General features: G+C 41.5%; 1 protein-coding gene across 5 annotated transcripts in view; it reads left to right on the top strand.

The window, feature by feature from the left end:
- RBM33 (RNA binding motif protein 33) overlaps positions 1-23,492 on the top strand; it is a 105,993-nt gene that overhangs the window by 70,924 nt on the left and 11,577 nt on the right. For 2 of the 5 annotated variants that reach the window (XM_075419771.1, XM_075419769.1), the window contains exons 15-17: positions 1,371-2,018; positions 15,131-15,340; positions 16,780-16,968. In XM_075419771.1, coding sequence (XP_075275886.1) covers positions 1,371-2,018; positions 15,131-15,340; positions 16,780-16,968 — 1,047 coding nt within the window. Of the gene's footprint in view, positions 1-1,370; positions 2,019-6,159; positions 6,656-15,130; positions 15,341-16,779; positions 16,969-23,492 lie in introns of those variants that run through there. The other 3 variants (XM_075419770.1, XM_075419772.1, XM_075419773.1) reach the window with 3 other exon arrangements.

Here is a 23,492-nt window from a genome sequence, read left to right as displayed (position 1 = left end):
CTGTTGTATCTGTGAACCGACTTTATAGTTGGATCTGTTCTGTTTTGTGGTTGGTTTTTATTTTTTTTTCCCTTGGGTTGGGAAGGGTTCTAGGATGTACCAGGAATAAAAGCACTTGGGTTAAAAAAAAAAACAAACACCCACCCCACATGTGAATCTGTTGTTGCATGCTTGTGTTTTTATGTGTGCAAAAAATGGCATTTGTGTTGACAGGAGTTTGCACCCTGTTACTGCAAGGTACGGGATTCATGGATTCATGGTTTTTGAGCCATGTCTTGGCATGCTTTATGCTGTAATTTGCTAACATGCAAAGTATTGTTATTTTGAGAGCCTGTTTTTGTTAGGGGTGATTTATGTATTTTGAGTAGAATGTTGTGTTCATTACCATTTGTAAGCAGTAATAAGCAGTCTCTACAAGTCTCTAACTTAATATTTCAAATAGTTGAAAAGAAAAAAAGAATATAGTGAAAAAATATGCTTTCTAATTTTGAAAAATGCATGTGCTTGTATCACAAGAGCAATTTGATTTCTTTTCCAGGGTGATGGGAATATGCATTTCCTTGGCTCTTGTCCATTTTTATACAGCTTTTCATAAGAACCCACTGTGCCAAAGTTGAGGAATCTTTAGAAAGGTTATTTGATGGCTGTAATACTTTCAGAAGCCCCCAGGGCTGGAATATTAAAGGCGTTCTCTGTATACCATTAATATTCCAATACTGCATTTGGCAACATTTTGATTCCGAAGAGGGTGCACGAGTTCAAGGTCAGAGAGATTGACTTGTGCTGTTCATTATAACCAATTATTGTGTGACAAATGAGTTTGAGATCAGGCTGAAAATTCTGTGAGAAAAATCAATAGTTCTAATCAGGGCCTTTCAGGTCATTTACCACCCTACCTTTTGTTACTTTGTCAGAAAAGAGCAAGATAAAACCTGTGTGACAGTGGGTTGCCTCTGTATTGTTACTTTCCATTTGAAACATATTTTGATATCTTGAATTATATTAATAGTTTAATTGGTTTTAGAAACTTCTAAATGAGTTCCAATTTCTAAAACTTTTTTTTTTTTTTTTTTTTTAGTATTCTGATAGGATTTCTCAACTGGTATTATAGCTCTTTTTTTTTTCCTGTCTAGGAAGTAGTATATCTAAGTTCTAAACCAGATTTGAGCTGTTTGTCTGTAATGAATAGCAAATAAACCTTACCAGCAGATACACTCCACTAATAGCCTTAGTTTGGTGTCAGGGGTAATTTAAAAAGCTCTGCAGAGGGTTATAGCTCTACGATATCTGAAACAACAATTTAATGTTGTTTTGACCAAGCTGGGCATTTGTTGAGAATTTTGTAAATTCGTTTGTGTTTTCCTTTGTAGTATCCAGACGAAGATGAAGAAACTAGATTGTATCGTTTGAAGATAGAAGAGCAGAAGCGTCTAAGAGAAGAAATTCTGAAACAAAAGGAGCTGAGACGGCAGCAGCAGGCTGGTGCTAGGAAGAGAGAATTGCTTGAAAGACTTGCACAGCAGCAGCAGCAGCAGCAACCACCACCTTCTACGCACCAGTCCTACATGCAGCAGGAGGACGACTCCTCCGAGTACCCCACCAACGGCAGCCCTTACATACCCCACTCGGGCTTGCAGACCAGGCAAAATGTGAAAAACAGACTCCTTGTTAAAAAGCAAGATACGGTCGTTCCAAATCTCCAACCCAAACCCACAGATTTCCCACAGGTCGGGGCGAATATGCAGTATCAAGGACAGCAGATGAAGCCGGTGAAGCAGCTAAGGCAGACTAGAGCGGTACCTCCGAGTCACCCTCAGGCACCGCAGAAAGTATTACAGACAAAACCTGCTGCGGCATCGCTGCCCGCGACACAGACTGCTCGAGTGGCGTCGGTACAAGCAAGGCCCCAGGAGCTGAAGCCTGGCGTGAAAAGGACTGTCATGCAGCGGACAAACAGTGGTAGTGGAGATGGGCCCCATGTCGGCAGCAAAGTCAGGGTGATTAAGTTGTCAGGAGGGGTAAGTTTCCAAGGCTCATCTCGTGTGTCTGTGTTGTCGTGCTTTGGTTATGTGTGTCTCATTCTGTGTAATCCCAAAATAAAAAATGGACCTAAGCTGACAGGGGAAGTAGCAGGTTTAGCAGACCTAATAGTCCATATTTTATATTTTCAGAACTGTAAGTTATTAGCAGTTATTCAGAAATTAACATTTCCTGTAATGCTTTACTGCCAGCCAGTTATCACTTAAATCACACTGAAATAATACTCCTTTCTTTTAAGTTGCAACTTGAGCCTGAAAGACTCCTCAACTGAGCTCCTTTTGCTTAAGTTTAATTGGTCTGATAATTGATCAGAGAAAAGGATTTGGATGACTATTTTTAAGGTTCGGTTAAAAAAAGCTGGGCTCTGCTTATTTGGTAGTTGAAACCACCTAATTCAGTTGTGTGCAGATGCTGGTGTTAGTGTGGTTTCTGTACTCAAGGGAAGATTGTTTTTATTTTCTTGGGAAGTGTGTCGTGAAACTAATTTAAGCAGTATATTGGAGAGGGAGGTTTTCTGTTAGAGGCTGGGTTTCAGATGTGACTATTTCACTTCTGCATCTAAATGAGATTTCCTTATCTTTTGATGAGGGGTCTATTATCTGCAGAGTGTCCCTTGAGCACCAGTGTTGTGGAGGACTCACAATGCTGGTCTTGATGGCAGTGTGCATATTTAAGATCTGGGGCTTTGGTCTGAAAGTATCTTGACCAAATTTCTTCTGTCTTAATGAAAAGACAAGTTAATTTGTTAGGGCTCTGAAGAACCAGATGATGGGACACAGCGAGATCATGTGGTCAGGATGAAATCTGTCCTTGGGTTTATGCTGAGGAAGAAGGACGGGTGTGATGTGGTTTAATGCTGTGGTACATTGGAGATTTTTTTTGGAAGAATGCTTCTTAAATTATTCAGAGCATTAATTAGGGAAACTTGCAGAAATGCTGTAAGTCTAATGAAGTGAATGGTGTGTTAACAGGGACTGAACAAGACCTTGGAGGCTAGGCTTTATGCTGTAGAAATGGGGAGGAAGTCCAAACGTCAAAGTCTCAACTACTTTTTATAAATATTTTTTCTACAGCTCAAGAAACTTTACACTTAAAAATGTGAACTGCATAATGACCATGTGGTCTTTCACAATATTAACATAAAGGGCCTTATTGACTGCATAGAGCTGACAACAGCCTGACGATGTCTAATTCCTCAGACAGGATAACTTAAGTACAGGAGAATAAAGCACAAGAAGTTGAAAGAAATTGATTCTTTTGGGCTAAAAATATTTATATATAAATATGTTTGCAGGAATCCCAGTGGCCTGCAAAAGGTACGACGGGTTTGTTATTCATGAATAACTGAATAAAGCAGTCATGCACAACTTCTTTTATTATGTGGTGAAACAAAACAATGCCAGTCACCACTGTGTACAGCTCTTTGTAACAAATGGTTCTTAGTGCCCGCAGTAGCATTCACAATGAAATAGTTTTCATCATAATGCTCTGTTTCAGAAAACTGTAAATTATTTGTTTCAGATAAGTCTCATGGTAAGAAAGAGCAATTAGCTTCATCAAATGCATGTGTGACCCCTCTTTTGTTGTATACAGAAGCAGATTTGCTCTGTCCTTAACTTTCAGATGCCAAGGTTTTAGCGAGGTAAAGTAGGTTCTGTACATGTAGCCTTCGTTACTTTTTTCATATTGCCATGGACATTTTAAGTTTTTCTTCCAACTGTGGTAGAATAAAAGCAAGCATTGCAATTAGCTCTTTAACACAGTCCAGGATAGTTAATTAATTTTTAATCAGTTAGTAACAAGATTGAATCTATGACTTTGTTTCTTTGACCACACAAGGAAAAAGAAAAAAATGAGCAGCGGTGGGGGGGGGCAATCTTGTCTATTTTGACAGGATTTTAAAGAAGAATTAAAAGCTGCTTGAACTCTGAATACTGTAAAGATCACAGATCACACTTGTTTTCTACTTCTAGTGTTTAGTCCTGCCATATGCTTGCTTTTTTTTCACACCTTTTGCCTCTACCCTAAGGGTAAAGCAAAAGCCAAATCTCATTTTTCCTAGCTATTCTCCTTAGCATGTAATAGTGCTTCCGCTAATTCCCTGTCTTTGGCCAAAGGGGTGCCTGGTATCTCTTGTCTGTATGCACTGACCTGATCCTGCAGTTACGCAGCCCTGCAGTCTCTCCATCTAATCACTTGTACCCCTTTCCCTTTCTAGTGCTCTTTTGTGCAGAGATGGTTTGAATACCCGTGTGTGAGTGAGATGGCTTGCGATTAGACACAATGCAGGTTCCTTTTTGAAGCTCTCTTGATTCATGTTGGCAAAGACTTGGAAAGTCTCTTTCAGCCTGCCAGCCATGGTACAGCACGATAGCAGAGCTGTCAGTTGAAGAAGCTGATTGAGGCCAGACCTGTACTGACTTTATCTAGACCCAGTTGGCCTAAAACAGGAGCTGGTAGCAAGGACTTATAAATTTAGTAGGACCATCTGTAGAACCAGTGTTAAATGGTGGTGTGTTGCTGGTGATGTTTTTTGTTGAACAGTTAAGATGTACTTGGTGTATTGGTGTGATTTAGTGTACAGATACTGTCAGAAGAGAATGGTTTCTTCTCTTGAGGACAGTGTCTTTCCCAGTCTAAGCTTCTGACTATGTTTATTTGTGTTGCTGCGCACTTTTGTGCTACTGAAGATCCCTGACCTCTAGGTTGAAGTGTCCCTTCTTACTTAAGAAGGTAAAACGGCCTTTCATCTGTTTCCAGATGTTCTCTCTTCAGAGTATTTTGCTTCTTCAGTATTTTTATGGAACTATAAGATACTAGTTAAATTCCAAGAAATATTTTAATTTGCCCAGTTTACTTGATGTATAAGATGCCTTAATTTAAGATTTCTTATACTTAAAGAAAAGGAAAGTAGTAAATGATTCAGCATTTCCTGTATGTCAGACTAAGTCTACATATCAAGGTCACACGTTAGGTACTGTCTTTAATGATTTTGTCTGTTGGTGCTCTTTTTTTAAACAAATCCTGCCCCCTACCTCCCCCCTCAGTAGTGATGTGCCTATCCCTTTATAATATTCCTGTAATTTATGCAGGAATGGCAGTATAGTGAAGAGTTTTCCATTATAATTGCTCCTTTAAAAGTTAGGTTCCTGGAAAATGAGGCAGTGCATATTGTTTAGCAGATGAACTTTGATTTTTGGTTTTTTTTTAATGGAGGCCCAAATATCTTTTGATGGATCCAGCATGCTTTACGGTTTGTGGCATGTCTTCAGAGCTGACCTTTCCAGATATAGGAGGTCAGTGTATTTGCTGAGTATTCAGGCTAGTATATTTTACTAAGGAAACATCTGAGATTTGCCTGGCTTAGTGAGGAGCCTGAAGTCAATCCTAAAGATACTCATAAGAATAAACTCAGTGAGATTGTAGAGTGTTTGTTGGGAAGAAGTACCCTAATAAATCACTTTAAAATGTGATGATAAAATTATTAAAAATCGAGGTGAAAGGACCCTAGAAATAATTTATTCTGTGTTGAAGGAGGGATGAACTTTGTAGCATTCCTGACAGATTCGTCCAACCTTTTTCTGAGATCTCATTATTGGAGATTTCTTTGGCCATCTATTTCAGTGTCTAACGTATGCATTTAGGAGAATTTTCTTGGTGACCAAACCACATTTTCTTGCTGCAGTTTTGAACCTCTGACTCTCTGTATTATACTTCGAGAGATGGTAAAGAATTTATATGCGACTTTGTGGCTGTCTCTCTTTTTAAAGATCTCGTAACTGTTTCTGAACACTAATCTCCTTCACTCCCTCTTGACGGAGCATGTTTTCTAACACCTTGGCTGTTTGTGGTGGTCTTCCTTGGGCTCTGTGATCAGTCTGTTGGTAAATAGTTCCAGTACCAAGTGCAACTGAATGCCTTAAGCCACTGTATTAGAAGTGACCTTAGTCCTGGAAGAACAGGTTTGTTCCAGCTCCAACCTTAAATATCTTAGGGTCGTATCAAATATGTGCTGAACATGTGTTTCATTTAGTTGGAGGTTCTGTGGGAAATGGTAGTAGCTTAAAGTCTCTGTATCATTCAGTCATCTTACATTGTTGTTGGGTGGTTTCTCTCTAGCCAGAAAATGTCCTGCCATGCTCAAAGAGATCTGTGTCTGTCCCAAAGGCCTGAAAATACTGGTTCTTACGCTGCACCAAGAACACACCAGTCTTTGTCTCTATGGAAAGCTGCACAATGAGCTTTTTTCATAAATACATATAAATAAAAATACATTAAAATCACAGCGTTCCCTGTTGGACTAGAAGCAGTATCTTATTAGTGATCATAATTCCTGAAAACCTGAGATGATGCTTCATCTGAAAAGCTTGAAGAAAGATTTGGCAAGTTCTTTTGTTCGAAAAGCCTGCCACAAAAATGTCCTCGGATTGTAAAAAGAAAAAGAGAATTGGAATGGAAGATAGACAACTTTATTCATATTTAGAGTATCTGAGAAGTGTAAGAGATGAATATGGAGTTCTAAATATGGAAAAATACTCTGAGATGATTATTGCTTGATAATGTAACCTTATCAACCAACTTGGCTTAATGTTTGTACTTGTTTCTACTTGCATGTGTATTTTCAAGCTTAATTAAAAATATTTGACTTGAAAGCTCTATAGCGCCTTTTATCTAAATATGTCAGGAATTATAAACACTAAGATTTCTGGTATTTGCATGACAAGTTCTTGAGGGAGCCCTTCACCCAGCTCTGCAGTGCTGCCAGCTGCGAGAAACAACAGAGGAACTCTCGCTGCACACCATAGTCCTGCTTTTTAAGAAGCAGGAGAACAGCTTTGTGGTTTATTCGTATCCCTCTCTTTGAAGGAGGTATGGATAACGTCCGTATTCTGTCAGCAGTGGGCTGAAGGAGCTGTGGAAACCGTGGTGGTATCTGAATGAATACCTGGATACCATGGTTGTCAAAATGGGCCAGACCTTTGGAGCAGTGTGAGTGTAAATGCTGTTGAAAAAAGACTCTTGCTGTCACAACTGCAAGATTTCACTCTGGAAATATTTCACAAATGGACATTGATTTCTTAAATCCACTTCAAAAAAAAACAAAAGACACCCAAACCCCACAACCATAAAAAAGGGGAAGTGTGGGAGCCCTGTGGTATTCTGGTTGTGAAAAAGGCATAGTATTTTCATGAAATATTTGAAAATGAGCAATAAACCCTGTCCTCCCAGACCTCCAGTGAGGATGGTCCCTGTAAAGACAGAGTATTCCATGGCCTGGGGGCAGTGAGGCAAACTGTGCTGTACGGTTTGGGGCATGTTTGGTTATTGACAAAATAAAATACAAGGACATGTGTGGACACACTTAGCAACTAGAGGGACTGACAACCAAACCAGACTCTGATAGCACTTTTTTATTGTAATAAAATCCTCGAATGGAGGAAGAGAGATCTACCTAAACTGAATTTAACTTTGCTGTGGATATCTTGGAACGAAAGTGCAATAAAGTATTCCCTATCGCAGCCTGCAGAACAGGTTTCTTCTTTTCCTCAGGAGACTTTTAAATTGTACATTGAAGAGTGCTGCTTCCTCCTGAGCACCCTGAAAGGAAGGCGTTTGGTGTTGTCACTCTCGCTAAGTCTCAGAGGAGAGTTTTTCTGCCATCGTGTGTGTTATAGTGCAAAATTCATATTGATATGATGTTGGTGTTATGGAGTGTCTAGTAGCCCGGTTTCCCGATAGGAGTGACTAAAGGCAACTGTAACGCTCTTTAAAAAAAACATAAAAAACCAAAAAAAAGCCCCACAACAAAAAAAAACCTAATTGAATGCAATCTCTTAATTTGAGGGGGAAACATGTAAATTTGTCCAATTTAAACATAATGTTTTCAGAAGTCACAAATGCATTTGTCAAATGGTGTTTCAGGCCTGACCGCTTGGAATAGACCTTTGCTGTGGCAGTGTGGCTCTGGGCTGGGAGAGTCCTGGCACTGTACCTGGGTGGGGAGGGAGGTCAGGGGGCTTGTCCTGGTCAAGACTGTACAAGGAGCTTAGAGCAACACGCCAGAGGGATTCAACTTGCCATTAGTTTGAAGCTTCGAGGAACGTGCACTACAGAATCTAGACATGACCGAGGAAGGGAAGCTCCAGTTGTACTGGTTTCCAATATCCAGTACTGGCTTTCTGTGCCGTGCTGGTGTCCGGCTGAGAAGCGCTCTGTCAGGAGCTTTGGGCCGTCAGAAGTTTTGAATCGCTGATACTTTCCCATGGGAGCCTGTTCTCTTGGTGATTTCTGTGCGTGTCCAGGCTTCACTAAAATTCTCTGTACAAAAAATTGTCCTGGAGACTGGCAGCTGAAAAGGGAACCAGGAAGCTTTGCTCAAAAAGGTGTTTATTGACCTCTCTGCTATGTATTTTGCAGATAGCAAAGTAAAAATGAAGGTACTTCTGAGAGTATTATACATATCCAGTCTAGAACCTGGATTTTGCTGTAGCTTTGACATAGAATTTGTATTTTTTTTCATAATGAACTGGTGGGTGGTTGTACTAGAAAAACGCGCAGTCATGATTTGACATCTGATCTGCTGTGTTTGTCACTCGTTGTGAAACTTCAGTGTAGCACGTGTATACCTAGGGTTCTCCACCATCTCCTTTTATTTATCTGCATTTTATTTATTTATTGCTTAGTCTGGGTGCTCTTGTTTGAGGTAAGTTTGCCCCATGCAAAAGTTTTTTAGGCTAGGAAAAATAACCCATAATTCACTGTCCAGCACCAGAATTGTCTTTTTTCTGGTGTGAATGGGGAATGCTTTGGTTGTTCTGCTACTTCTGTAGTCTGGTGTAGCTTATTTCTGTGTGTACTCTGAGTCAAAACTAGGCCATTAGTATGTCTTAAACCAGTTGTTAATGATGAGTGGTCTGCTGGTAGAGTAGTGCTGATAGAGCCTGGCTGGAAAGCCGGAGGATTTTTTACGTACTGCTATTCTTGAATTTAAAAAAAGACTTTGAAAGGTCTTGGAAGGCCTTTCGAAACAGGTCTCCAGGTGTTTCTCATTGGCTTTTTTGACAGATCGAAAACAGACCTTCAGCTGTTCTGAGACAGTGCTTGGTCAGGTCGCTTGGTGGTGGGGTGTTTGGCAAGTGATTAGGCTTCCTGTTCCCAGGTGCCCAGTCTGCCAACTGGCCGTATCAAAGTGGTAAAGCGTTTGGAGCACCAGTTGAAGAGAAATATCTGCTTACTAGAGGTTTGCCTTGAATAGATGTTTCTGATAGTTGTAGTGGGAACATACTCGCGTATATTAGATGGTGATCTTTCCTGCTCTGTGTGGTTTTTGCTTTACTGTTGTTTTCTCTTTGTTACATGGGGGTCACAGTTGCCTGTGTAGATGTCTGCCTCGTTTACTGTAGTCAGTCACAGTATCAGTAAAATACAAGTTTGCATATGAAAATCTATATAACCGATGAATAGTAATTTCTCTTGACCTGGAAATAAAGATGAATTTAATAACCTAAAGGGTGGGTTTTTTTCCCCCCCTCTTAACTACTGTGATACTGTAGGGGTACTCATTTCTAGAAAAATTGGCCTAAACTGGTAACAAATGAGGGGTTTCTCCTTTCTTAAAGGAAATCAATTACAAGACATCTCTGGATTGAGATTTCCCAGCAAGATTTAAACCTTCATCATGCTGCAGAGAATTTGAGTTGCGGTACATCTAAGAAAAGATGAAAACATTTTGCTTCTCTCTGTTATTTTTATACAAATCAACCAGAGTTTGTTTCCTTTAAGTGCTTTATCCAGCATACACATCCCTTTACCGCTGGCTGATCTTGAATTAGCTTTATAAAGATTACATGGATAGACACAGCATTGTCGTAGTTAATAGAAACCTGTGCAGTGAGGTCTACGGGCTGCAAGATCCCTAACAGCGCCGATGACAGTGAAGTATGGCCTTATCGAAAGGAGAATTCATAAGAGGCTGCCCTGGGACACTGCACCACTGTCCTTCTGTGTATCCTGACAATGTTATCTGTCCGCTCAGTACGGAGTATCAAATGTCTGTCACGAGTACAGAAATTAATTTAATGTCACCTGAAGACATGCAATTAATCTTTTAGAGGTTTTCATAATACCTTTACAGAAAGAGTTGCCAGTTTGGCGGATTTGGATTTTGGGGTTTAGCAGAAGATAAGGAAAATTAATTTTTCATCAGGGTTAATACAAGCTAGCATGGCCACAAAGGCTGAGAAAAATGGTTTGGGAATTTGTCAAGTGTTGTCACTCTAGAATAATGCTGCTTAACGTCTGATAGGTATAATCAAGAGTTGAGATTTCTATAGAGGGGGATTAATCAATTTGCTCACTACAGAATGCAAGTTGGTGATACCATTCCTTCATGGGGTTTAAGAATGAAAATAAGATTTGATCTGTCAAATTGCAAGCAGCTCTGACAGTATCAATAGGCATTTTTATCAGTACATTTTAAAGCATTTGTTATATATAAATTTGTCCTGCTAATGTTGGTGGCAAATAAATTTCATCTTCATTGTAAAACTGTCATAATGGTTATGATAGAGTAGAGAGCTTCAGCTTGCTAAATTCAAGCAGGCCCTCGTAAAATTCTGCTTTTAGAATTTGTGATCTCGTATTTGACAGAATGATCTTTATGTTTGTCAAAACACAACACTGACCCATATATATATATATGTGTGTGTGTGTATATATATATATATAGTGAGAGAGTCTCACTGTTGAAAAACAGCCTTGATAAGTATTGGTGAATCAGTTCTACAATTCATGGCCATTGAATGACGTAATTACTCTTTTTTGTTAGTCCAGTTTTGGGTCAAACTGTGCAGACTCTTCCACAGGAGAAGTCTGAAAACCATTCACCATGTAGATCAAATCCTTTTGCCTCGATCTTTTGAGTTTTGTTTAATTACATTATTTGGAATTAACTTGTTTTGACACCACTAGAAATCTTGCAGTGCTTGAAGTTTGAAAGGTAGTTTTTATACTTTCCTCTGGACAGAACTCCTGGGGCTTAAAAAAAGGCATTTTCATTACTCCAGAGTTAACCGAATAGTGGTAAAGTTTCATTCGAGAGAACTCTTTCCTGGCTGTGTGTTGGGAAGGTAGGCCTTCTATAAAACCTGGAACTTCCGAGCTTGAAGGTCAGAATGATTTGTAGTGTAGAAATTAGTCAGTAGACAATAACAGGAGAACTTTCTTCCTTTGTTGTGTTGCAGACAACGAGTGGAAGTTCACTTCCCTGCATAGGACCTTGTGGAGGAAATTTGCAGTTAAAAACCAGAGCTTGTATCAATCAGTCTCAGGTCTCAGTGGTGGACTGAGAAGTATTCTACCTGGTGTCAGCACTTTGTGCATCAAATTGTATGGAGGCCATGATGATGAATAGATGCATCTCTGAAAAATTTAGTGTTGCCCTGTAAGTCCCAAAATGCTGTAAAAAATAATCAAATAAAAATGTATTTTGATGAGGGAAGACTTAAAATTTTAATACCACCTCTGTTGCTACAGGTTTAAGTTTTGGAAGGGCAGTGATGTAAGCTCATGAAAAAATTAGCAATACAGAAATTGTCTTTAGGAGAAGCAGAAGTTGATTTCAGATGAGCTGGAACGGAGACATTTGAAGTAGAAGGGATGCTAGCAATTTAGTTCCTATGATGTAGGGGGTACATTTGGGGTAGCTTCTGCAATACGGCTTCAGTTCACTTGCTTGCTTGCCTGTAGCTTTGCTGTGTCTTTTGATTCCCCTTCTGGGTGCCAGCTCACTGTATACCTCCGGAGTGAAAATCGGGAGTCAACCTATGTAGAGTCATCTATACAATCGTACGTCTTTTCCTCCAAAATGTTCATGTTCTCTTATGAGCGTGTGACCTGTAAGTAATGTTCTGAGGTTTTACACCTTTAAGTCCAGATGTTAAAAACGCTTTGTGGGTGTTTTGCTGGACTTAGTTGTTGTTCATTGACATGCCTGAAGAAGCCCCCAGTTGCCTTGCGTAGAGGGAGTTGAAAGGATGATGTTGGTGGTGAGTCTAATTTGCCACTAACTACTGTGACATAGCTTCTTCAGTTTGGCTCAGACAGTGCTGGTCCTTGCACTGCCATGTCTTTAACGAGTGGAAAAGGAACTGGTGCTAAAATTTGTTACCTGAGGCTGTGCTGCTTTGCTTGTTAGGCACGTAGTGACCTAGGAGTCACATTTGGTTTTCATTTTCTTAAGAAAACCACCAGATTTGGTCTTCAGTTGAAACCAGGGCTACCTGTAATGGGAAACAACGTGTTGCTGTCTGGCAGGGAGCACCCTTAGTCCTTGAGCACTAAGTCGCTTGCTCATGGACCTCTCTTGAGAAGTGATGCTGCAGGTTCAGCTCTGCTTGCCCTCTTCAAGTCATCTCCAAAAGCAGATGATGTTCAGGGCAGTAGTGTAAAGAAAGGGTTTGATCCAGATGCCCTTTCTTCCTTCTTACTGTGGGAAGAAGCAGACCTTGCTCCATCCCCTTTTCTTACCCTGTGAACTTTCTCTATTGTTTTCTATGGGTTTTCTTATATCTGAAATGTATTAATTCATTAGAAAGTCTGGAGATGTTTCTACCTTTGCAGGCTTCTGCAGGAGCATCACACTGGCAGTGAAGCCCAAAGGTGGCATTTGAGACCCCAGCAGGGAACAAACCCTGACAAATTTTTTGTCAGTGTGAACAAGCGTTGTGTGCTTATGCCTTTGACTCTGTTACAGTTATGTGTTTAGTTTATGTAGTTTTATTTGGTGATGATTTGGCTTAGTGGTTCAATATTGGGTGGTTGTTGGCCATCCTAGCCTTTTATGGGAAACAATTGTTTGTTTTAGAAGTTTCGGTAATGAGCATGTTCGACGTGTTTTGTACCTTGAGGGCTTCACTCTCATGCTCTTTCTGTGTGCTGGGATCGTTTATTGGTTCAGAAAGAAATGGTTGCGAACATTTGTGGTTGTTTTTCACAGCAGGCAGCTAGCAGATATTAGATTTTAGCTCTGAATTACTGTGTTTAAATTTCTTCTAGAATTTTTTTGTTCCTTTTAGTTTCATCATCTTCCAGCTGCTGTAGGGCTGAATAAAAGAAATTATCTGATCAGGGCATAGGGCTTATGGTGATGCTGATACTGGAACTAATACTAAACTGGGGAGAATTTAATGCTGGTTTCCTGGTAAGGTTTTGTTTGTGTGCATATATTTGGGTTTTTCAGGAAGGGGGGGGAGCTCTTGCTCTTGTGTTTTTGAGCAGTAATTGAAGTGAGAGGCTCTAAAGGGAAAGCTTTATAATTTCTTACTAGTTACTGCTCTCAGAGGTTTGTATACAAGATTTTCTGTGAAGCCACAAAGCCATTCAGTTTAGCAGAGAAAAAAATGTATGTGATTAGGAGTGGGATAACTAGATGCAGTTTTCTGTTGCTTTCTCGCTTTGGATGCTGTGGACTAAAGCCATTAAGTGGGAAGAGCTTCGAGATTTTTTCCCTCTGACAGATTCTGCTTTTGAAGTGTAGACGGTGCAGGGGGGTGATGGAGCTGGTTTGTCTGGGATTTGAGTAGTTGAGTTCTTGAAGCTGTTGCCTGCATATACTTGATAATACAGAGGACTTGATTTAGGGGTGCGAATTCTGAACTGGAGAACTTGCGAAGATGAGACTATCCTACATGCCACCTGTACCAGGCTATTTCTCTTCAAGTGATAGCAAAGAGATTTAGTAACCAGTCGTTAGTAGGTGTTGCCTTTTCTTTTTTTTTTTAATCCCAGTAGAGAGGTAATGATTTATATTCTCAATCAAGATAATCTCACTCTTAAAGCATAAACCTGTTTCCTCTGCAGCCCCATATTTTGTCTCTTATCTGGAAGAAACGTGCCAGTTACTATGAAAGGAAAGGGAAAAAAATGCCTATGTAAATAAAGATGCTTTCAAATTTTTTTTTTCCCCCTTTCAGATGTGCCTTCTACTTGAGAGCTTTTGCAGTGTCACCTGAGGTTGGTTAGGGACTTAGACAAAGCCTTCCCCCTGCACATGCAAATTTCACTAGTATTTGAGTTCTAAAGTTTGAGTCCAGTCAAGGTACAGATACTGCTGGTGAAACCATGCAATAATAAGGTGTGCTTCATAGTTGCAAAAGTACTCAGTCTTTTGTTGGGCTCTGCTGTCTCTTGCTCCATGGAATGTTTTCCAGTGATTGATCTGATCTGGACAGCAGGACACAGATTCAGGAGTCACATTCAAAAGTCACGTGTGTGTAGAAAAAACGAGCTGTTTGGGTAGAGGCAGTGGAAGGAAATAATTTCTCTCTTAGTGCTTTCAGCTTATGCTTTTACTGTGCTTGATTGCACTGAGAGATGTAGTGTAAAGAGCTATGTTGGGCAAGAGAGGCACTGAGGTGGTGTTTCGTTGTGCTTGTGATTATAAAAGTTTATAACAAGACCTTTATAAAATAAACAAACAAACAAAAAAACCCAACCTTGTGGAAGAACTGTTCCAAGTACGGACAGTGTTTGAGGAAGGAGACTGCTTAAAAGGCTGCTGGTATAGAAGTTGGCAGAAGAAGTGTGCGCTTCAAAAGAAATACCAGTTTTTAACTAAAGAGAGATTGGAGTTTTGAAGATGAGGAGAGTATTTGCCTGGTTCTTCCAGGCTTTGCAGTTCTTTGCTCCTTCCACAATGTGTATGTCTCTCTTTAAGGAAGAAAAAAAAAAAAATTCAGAATAGGAGTAATAAAAAAAATAGCACACCATAGTTCACATGTAACCCTGGAAGGAAGAATGATGTGGGAAGGGAAGCAAAATCACCTTGCTGCTTTGTATATGAAAAGATGTTATTGAATGCTGCAATTATAATAGTGTGAATGAAGGAAACTGTACTTCAGATACTGTGGATTTATTTTAGGCTGAAGGACGGTTTCCCGGCTGAACCGGTGCACTCGCCTGCGGCGGCCGGCGCTTTGCTGTAGCAGGCGAAGCACTGGGCATCCTCCCTGCGCTGAGGAGCAGGCGGCTGCGCAGGGCGAGGGTTTGCGGTGCCCGGGCACTGAGCCGCCTGTTGTGTTGTTGATTTCAGCAGGGGGGAGAGGATGCTGGCTTTTTTCACCCAGAGGGCCAGCCCCAGCGGCCTCACCAACCCCCGGAGCCGAAACAGCAGCCAGTGCGGAAGGTCACATTGACAAAGGGAATGCAACAGCAGCAGCACCAACAGCAGCAGCAGGCACAGATCCATTCACCAGCTCCTCAAGGAGTCAAAAACATCCAGGGAATCCATCAGCCTAAAAAGGTGATTTTTCTTTTAGATGCATATTGCTGCTAGAAGTTTTCCTGTCTAGCTGTGTTGCTCTATTAATAGCTAGCATTCTGTTTGTCAATTGCTAGCATAGGGCTGCATGACGCAGGAGATGCATAATTGCATTGAAAGCTTTTAATCTGGAGAGGCCTGTTTGTACCCAGCACAGACTGGAGATGCCTGAAGGTTGTTTCATCTGCTGACTTTCTGTCCAGCATGATATTCCCTGGGGGAACTGCGTGCGTCCCAAGATAGCTACTGTAGGAGGTGGTATCCAACGTGCTTTCTGGCTCTAAAACCAAGAGTTTTTCTGAAGTTGTGCTTAAGCTTTTATTCCAGCTGATTCCTGCATATGTAGGAGCGCACAGCAACTGTTTCAGGATGCTCTTCGGTCGATTCTCAGCGTTGGTATCGCTCAAAACGGTGATCTCGTAACTTGATTTTTGCACTGGTGGTGCACTGGGAGGGGGCAGGGAGTGGTGGGATCAGGTGGCAGTGGCGTGTGCCTTCTCTGCATTTGCAAACTGGCATGCTCCCTGGAAATTGCTGGTATTTTGGCTTTCAAGTTATTTCTTGGTTTTGAACTGTTGGCCATAATCTTCCTGCTTCATGTAAGGATAAAGTCTCCTTGCTGATGCGGAGGGGTGTGAAAAGTCATTACCCTCCATAGGCTTTCCAAGTAGAAATGGGGAAACCATGTGGAGTCTTAACTCAGTGTTAAGTGTTAGCTCTGTTTAATGTTTGTTACTCTGTTTCATTGTTATTTTTTCCTCTCTCCAACTGTTCAACCTTTAATTTACAAGAATTAAATCCACACATTTCCTGCTCCAGAAGGTACTGTGGTGCCAGATCCTACAGGATGTGGGGGAAAGGAACTTTGAAAAGAGTTGTTTTAAAGTTATGTAGCATGTGTGAGTACTCCATCCCGGTAACAGACCAAGAGTTGGTAGCAGTAGAGACTGGAGGTGCTTGAAGCAGTTTGCTGGTCTTGTTGGGTACGTTAAATTTACCTGGGGGTTGAGAAAAGAAAAAGGAGAGGGATCACTGGTTGTTTTTTCTGGCCAGACTCAAAATACGGGGACTGAACACATGCTGCTAACGTGATCACTGTTGAAAACTAGGTTATATATTTTGGTCTGAGACCCTCCACTGCTTGGTCGAGCTGTGCTAAAGCTGAGGCCTTTAGCCTCAATGCAATGTATATAATTCAATATGTAACTCACTATCCTTTTGAGAGAGGTTTGTATAAGCAGTGGATGAATATGTTAATAAGTGGCCTTTCAAATCAGCAAACAGCAACAAGCTGTTTTAAATCAACTCGTTCTTTAGTCAAGTCTTTAAGTAAATCACCAACTTCTATATCGTCTGTCAGTTGCAGTGAACAGAAGCACTAGGTAAGTAAATCAAAATACTGTTACTCTTGTTGTTGGCAGGTCATTATGCACGGCAGAGGCAGAGGAGTAGCAGGCCAGATGGGCCGAGGACGCTTGATGCCAAATAAACAGAACCTGCGAGTGGTGGAGTGCAAACCTCAGCCCTGTATCGTGTCAGTTGAAGGGCTTTCTTCATCAACTACTGATGTCCAACTGAAAAACCTGCTGATGTCAGTGGGACCCATTCAGGTAGGTCAGCCTCGGTTTATCATTTTTGTGCCAAAAGGCTTTCATTCCGGAAAGCTCAATTAATTCCCTGACACTGAACACAATGTGTGTTTATTGGTAATTTATGTTTGAAGGCACCCGCACCCACATGCGCTACACCTGGTAGCAAAGACAAGCACGTGATGATACTGCGGCACAGGAGGTACGGCAGGAATTTGCTAACTGTCACATTCCTGCTGAAAAAGTCTCCTTCATTTTGGAGTTCCTGTGCTGTCTCCTTTATTTTCTTCGACAAGAGGTTGTGAGGTTGTTAAAGCCAAATAATCATCTCAAAGCAAATGTATTTTTGATTGCTGTCCTTGTTTTTATCGTTGACTTGCGCCTGCCCTCTTCTTTGACATTGACGTTTTCCTGTCGTCGCAGTCCTGGGGTAAGAGGACTGCAGATTTTGTGCCATGTAGCACCATCTACTTTTTCAGATGAAAATGCACTCTCCTTTGAAGGATTTTATTTATCCTTTATTTTTTCAGAATGTTCTCTTTAGGAGAGGGGTGTGAGCAAGGTTATGACACACACACTGACATATCTACTGCGAAGCTTCCGTTCGTAAACTGCCTCCTGGAACTGATGTATCAGTTGAACTGACTTCAGGAAAACAGGAGGTTTTCAAAGCACTGGGCTTTGGAAGGGCTTAGGAGACCCTGTCCGACTTACTGTTAGTACATTTGAAAATATTAGTCAATGAATAGTGAAACATATTGATGAGGAGAATTTTTTTTCCTTGATTTTTTTTTTTTCAGTTTTCAGTGCTCCTTATGATGGGATCAACATTTGCAGACAAATATGGTACATGAATTGGAGCTATTCTGTGAGACTTCTTTGTTAGTGCGATCATCTGTTTCAAAACATGCTGCTCTCCTGAAGATGTACACTCTGTCTCACTTATTCCCAATTTAGTTAATGGAATAATGCTTAATTATTTACAGCGTCAATTCATAGAGATTTAATTTGTTTATGAAAGCAAAAATACTCTTACAAAATACTTTGTCCCTTCATGTTCTGTAGTACTCTAGGAAATTATTCAGACAGTTACAAAGCACATTTATTCAGTGTTTACTTGCTAAATCTTGCATGAGAATATTAGAAGGAGATTAACAGAAAACCTGCTAGGAAATACTCACAAATGAGAGAAGTTATTGAGAATGTGCTAAAAAATTAGTTTGGTACTTGCTGTTTCATAACAGACTCTAAACTCTGGTCTCTCAATTCAGTGTCACAGACCAGTTTAGAAGGATGTACTTACAGGAAGAACATTATAACTAATTTTCCAGCGGGATTTGATACATGCCTGTGCCCTACAGAACATGTGTTCTTGCAGTGGCATCAGCTGTACCTTTGGAAATTATGGTTTCTAAATCATCATCTGTTTTCACCTTATCCAAGATCTAGAAATAGTGCTTGAAAGAGGTGCTTGAGTTTAGCTAATGATGCAGAAGGCTTTTGTGCTAATTCTGCACTTGAATTTCAAGTCTGACTTTCAGAAGGCTAGAAATTTCCTGGCTTGTTTGAGACTGAGTGATGTTTCACAAGTGTGGATAGTGAGATATGCAGGGGAGAACTGATCCTTTTGCAAGAAGAATATGAGACTGATACCACCCTATGCAATATTAGCTTTTTTTTTTTTCTTTTTTTTTTATGGTACCATGATGTACCACAGAAGTGTTAGCACACCAGTTGAGGAAGAAGCAGTAGCAATTTTAAGTGGCTTGTAAGGCAAGGACTGAAAACAAAATGTTTGAAAATGTGTGTTGTGTCTGTTCACAGTAATCACTTCAATACAGATGGTCCTAGATTTTGAAAAAGGTCAAAATCCCAGGGTGCACAAGTAGATTTTCTTTTGGCTGTAAATGCATCTTTTTACTAGTGTTTGTGCTCAGTGCTGTACAAATTCCTCTGCAAACTGTAAGGGAAAAATTCCCAAACTGTAGGACGTAAGCCTCTAATGGTGAGCAAGCATCTTGCTTCAAAGCGACATGCAAATGCAGCTCATAAATCTGAATATTGTGTCTTGTGTATCAATTTCTGCTGCAGTCAAGACATGAACCTGGGAATGGCTGCACTGAGGCATAGCTCCCAGAGAAGGGAAAGAAATGCTTCCCAATGATCTCTCTGCTCTTTGACAACAAGAAGAGATTGCGACCATTTGTCCCATGTTGTACAGGACCTCTGCTTAATCTGCCCCTTCCACACTGGTGCACCTGTAGAGCAATCGATCCCACACCAGCTCCTGTTTTCAAATACATAGTTTGGCTCCTGGTTTTGTTGCAGTGTGCTTATTCTGCATGTGTTTCCTCGAGAAGAGGATCTTCACTGGCGTAACAGAAAGTTTTAATGTATTTATGGAGAAAGTCTAGAATTTATCAATAGGGTGAATGGGGAGGAAGAGATTACTTTGTTTTTCTGGGTACAAAAGGGTTGGATTTTCATTTTTAGCTTTTCCATGTCAGTATCATCATCGAGGTACAAATACCCAGCACAAACCTTGGGAAGGGAAGTTGAAAACTTCCCTCAATTTGTGATGTTTGATGCTCCTTGCTTTGCCATCAGCTTGCATTGAGGTGGTGGTTCTGTGAGTTGGGGTTTGGGAGTAGCTGGACGTGCATCAGATAAGATGAAGGAGACTTTTACAGCTCAAGTTGGAAATTCAGCGTTTTTTCTCTTCCATACCCTAGAAATGGAGAAAGATATCTTTTCCCATATATGAGCTTTGAAACACTCTTTCAACATACGATTTGCTGTCAGGCCCTTTCTGGAGACTATAAGCTTTCAGATACAAATGGTGTACCTGCAGTAAAAGCTGAGTGCTGAATCTAAAATAATGACTATAAATAAAATTATGCATTTCAAGGTGTTGGAAAGTGCAGAAGGTTTCTGAGCATGCCACCAAACTGAAGCCTCCTGGGAACCGCGCTGGAGCAGTGACATTCAGTACATAGCTGTCCAGAATCACTTGCTGAAGTAGACTACTAATAAGTTGCAAAGGTCATGAAAAACCCAGCACGTTTTTTTTGGTGCTCTTGAATCCGGGTTCAGTGCTTATACTGTGTAAAGAGGCTTGTGTTCAGCTAGTTATTGCCACCTTCAGATTATTATTTTTTTAAGATGGTGACAGGTAGAGGGGATCATTTGCTAGATCTCCAGATAATTTGAGTACTAAGTGATCGTTCTGTGGAGGTGTTCCATCACCATCTTTAATTGTACATTATTACATCAAGTGGTTGCAAACATAAAACATCAGTGCAAAATCGCAGTATTGCTTTAGGAAGATTTAAGATCGTAAATTCTGATCTTAGAAACAAAAAAGAAAAAACCCACTTTGTATATCAGAGGGATGAGAATGTTGCAACTATAGCTGTAGTATGAGTAGTTTTACAAATACGAGTTTTATTCGGATAAAGTAGTAATTTCTGCTCTGGTCTCGGAAGTGAAAAACAATTGCCGTGTTGACGTGCTTCTCCCGCTTTCTTAGAGTGACAGTGCTACCTAGTGCTCAGTTAGGGTAAAGGCAGCTCTCTGCACTCACTATTAAAAATTGCTGGATTTCCTTGTAGTTTAGAGAGGTGTTGGTGGAAATGACAAGCCCGCGGGGATGAGCGTGCCCGGAACCCGAGTGCTCTCAGATCAGCAGGGTGGTTCTCCATGCGGCAAGGCACGTGGGGCTGGCCTGGTGACCTGTGTGGTCTTCCTACCTGTGAAAACATTTTCAGCGGTCACAGAAGCTGTGGGAGAGGCCCTGGGAAGTCCCGCTCTGTCCTTGGGGCCGGGGAAAGAGAAGAGCAGCTCCGTCATGAGCCTGTCCAGTTCAGCCCTGCTGCAGAGCAGTGCCTGAGCTACTGATGCCCATCTCAATGACAGGAGAAGAACCTTTCTTCTCATCTCATCTTGCATACAGAGATGGAAAGTTGAGCACTTTCAAAGGCAGGTAGTAGGAAGTCAGAGGTGGCAGAAAAGCAGGGAGAAGGGACAGAAGGTGGAAGAGATCAGTTGCAACAGCTGAGGATAAAATAAATACATTCTGTCCCAGCCTGTATGCCTGTTGGTAGTGGCTGGGAAGTGTCACTCCCTGGAAAGATGCTTCAGGTGTCAGGAGACAGCGAGGAGAATAAAAAGGTGTCTGCATTTATTGATGGGAGGGAAGAATAAATAGAATCCGATCTTTCTTTCTAGAAAGTGCCTGCCCTGCTGCCATTCGACTTGTTGCAGAGCAAGTTGGATCACACGCTGGAGATCGTGTTGGTTAGGAAAGTTTGCACTTGCTTTTTGCATAGACCCTTTTATAGCAGCTTTGTCTGGACTGCCACTCCTCATCCCAAACTCACCAGTGAACTGAATGTGTGGTCCATTAGGTAGTCCCTTTACTTCAGTGAAAGAAATTAAGTAAAGGAGGAAACTTTTATTTTCCGTGTGTCTCCTGTAATTGCAATGAGTGCTTGCTCCACTCCTACCTGCTTGGTTTCCATCTCCCAGTGTTCTGTTGTCTCCCATTTAACTTCTTCACTATGTAACCTCTGAGAGTTTCAGTGTCAAAGCTGTTTGCTTTCTGCAAGTGGTCTCTTGCTTTCTGCTCCTGGGTGTCCTGCTGCTTGTCTCAAGGCTCTTTGTTTTGCAGTGGAGCTTAACTAGGGATGATTGTGCTGCTGTTATCATACAGGCTATTTCAATATTATTTTCATGGATACTGTAAAATGTAGCTTTAATTACAGAGTGTGTGTAAAGGAGAAATTTGAGGGCAGCGTGGGTCTGCAGGCCTAAAGAAGTGTCTTCACAAGGAGTGGTCCTTTTGTGATATTCATGCTTTAGTCATTGGTAATAGTTCCATTGCAGAAGAAACCAAAGCTGATGATTATTTTTAAGTTGTTGAATTAAATAGTATGTTTTAAAACAGTTTGTAGGCAGGCTCTCAATCAAAAGCATGAGTGATCATGAAATACTAGTTTTGTTGCCTTTTCCATTCAACACAAGATCTGCATCTTCCCATGGCACTACCTGAGGAAGCAGAAAAAGGAGGTAATCAAGATCGGTATGAGCTCTATGCTATCTAAATCCTTCCAATGTAAAATACTCTTCCTCAGCTTAAACCGATTTTTAATTCTGGGAATATGTCAGAATGTAATCTCTGTACTCCTGAGTCGGATCGGAACATGCCCAGAATACCTCTGATCTCAAGTTGGTCTTGGGAAGTGCTGTACAGTAGATCTGTGCGCCCGAATCCGTAAAGTAACCCGTCATTTGAAATCCCTTGGAAGTTATTGTGTGTATTGTCAATCCTTTACACCTGAGTGGGTCTGGGAAGGGGTTTTCATCCTCTGGTGAACGTCTGACTAGGTCAACTTAAAGAGAGGATGTGAATGAAGTTGTTTTCTTAGAGCGGTGACATTTGGGAGGATTGTGATAGTTCAGTTTAGGAATTCATGATAGAAGGAGATGCTAGTGGAGCGCAGTGTGGCAACAGAGAAATCTCCTGTGGAGGAGACGTGAGTGTCCTCCCATTAAATGGGAAATCAAGCGATGCTCGGTAGAACTGGCCCGTCTCCAGAGGCAGAGCTGCGTGGCTGGGCGCTCCCTGCCTCCCCTAGATGGCCTTTCCAAATCAGTCGGTTACAGAATAATACTAAATCCAGACCAAATTCTTAATGAGGCATGATACTTTGGGAAAGATAGACTCATATTTTTATCATTGTAACGGAGATCATAAGACTAAAGATTAGTATTATGTGCTCTTTGAAAATGAGAGAACAGCTGTCATCAGTACTGTATGAAGACCTGTCTGATGCCCTCAGCTGCTTTATGATGCTACCTGAGGTCTAAAACCAACACGGTGAATTATTTTTTCAGAAATGTGTATTGGCACAGTTTTGGTAGCGGAGGGGCTACAGGGGTGGCTGCTGTGAGAAGCTGTCAGAAGCTTCCACTGTGTCCAACACAGCCAGTGCCAGCCCGCTCCAAGACAGACCCATGGCTGGCCAAGGCCAAGCCAATCAGCGGTGGTGGTAGTGCCTCTGGGATAACATAATTAAGAAGGGAGGAACATCAGCTGAAGAGAGGATTGAGCCAATGTGAGAGAAACAGCCCTGCGGGCACCAAGGTCAGTGCAGAAGGAGGTGAGGAGGTGCTCCAGGCACTGGAGCAGAGATTCCCCTGCAGTCCGTGGAGCAGACCCTGGTGAGGCAGGCTGTGCTCTGCAGCCCATGGAGGTCCACAGTGGAGCAGATCTCCACCTACAGCCCATGGAGACCCCACACCAGAGCAGGTGGATGCCTGAAGGAGTCTGTGACTCCGTGGGGAGCCCGCGCTGGAGCAGGCTCCAGGACCTGTGGCCCCATGGAGCGAGGAGCCCACGCTGGAGCAGGTTTGCTGGCAGGGCTTGTGACCTCGTGCGGGACCCACGCTGGAGCAGCCTGTTCCTGAAGGACTGCACCCCGTGGAATGGACCCACACTGGAGCAGTTCGTGGAGAACTGCAGCCTATGGGAAGGACTCACATTG

This window comes from Opisthocomus hoazin, chromosome 4 (genome assembly GCF_030867145.1).
Source record: "Opisthocomus hoazin isolate bOpiHoa1 chromosome 4, bOpiHoa1.hap1, whole genome shotgun sequence".
NCBI classification, from domain to species: Eukaryota; Metazoa; Chordata; class Aves; order Opisthocomiformes; family Opisthocomidae; genus Opisthocomus; species Opisthocomus hoazin.
The sequence above is the reverse complement of the archived record's forward strand: the minus strand, read 5'-3'. Positions and strand labels throughout refer to the sequence as shown.